The 278-nt window shown below is 65.8% G+C and overlaps 1 protein-coding gene across 1 annotated transcript in view; it reads right to left on the minus strand.

The window, feature by feature from the left end:
- LOC104514090 (sesquipedalian-1-like) overlaps nucleotides 1-278 on the minus strand; it is a gene marked incomplete at its 3' end in the record, with an annotated part of 3,457 nt that overhangs the window by 2,890 nt on the left and 289 nt on the right. Inside the window, exon 2 of the mRNA XM_010157636.1 lies at nucleotides 17-278. Within this exon, the coding sequence (XP_010155938.1) occupies nucleotides 17-278 (262 nt within the window). The remainder of the gene's footprint in view (nucleotides 1-16) is intronic.

The raw sequence follows: 278 nt of genomic DNA on the forward strand, positions 1-278 counted from the left end.
GAGGTGTCAGGCGGACAGTCCGCTCCTGGCGCGTTGTTCCACACCGCGCAGCCGTTCTCCTTCGGCACGACAGCAGGCAGAGCCAGCAGACGCTCTGGGCACTGCTCCGGCCCCAAGGGCTTTGGCTTCCAGGAGCCAGGTGACCCCTGGCAGCCCCCGCATCCACCAGCTGACCCCCAACGCATCTCCTCCAGCTGCTTCTCCAGCTCCCGCACTACCAAGCGCATGTAGTCAAAGCTGGCCCGTGAGAGCGACTTCACCCACGACTCCATGGCAGC

Source organism: Eurypyga helias, unplaced genomic scaffold (assembly GCF_000690775.1).
Source record: "Eurypyga helias isolate BGI_N326 unplaced genomic scaffold, ASM69077v1 scaffold31028, whole genome shotgun sequence".
In the NCBI taxonomy this organism is placed as follows: Eukaryota; Metazoa; Chordata; class Aves; order Eurypygiformes; family Eurypygidae; genus Eurypyga; species Eurypyga helias.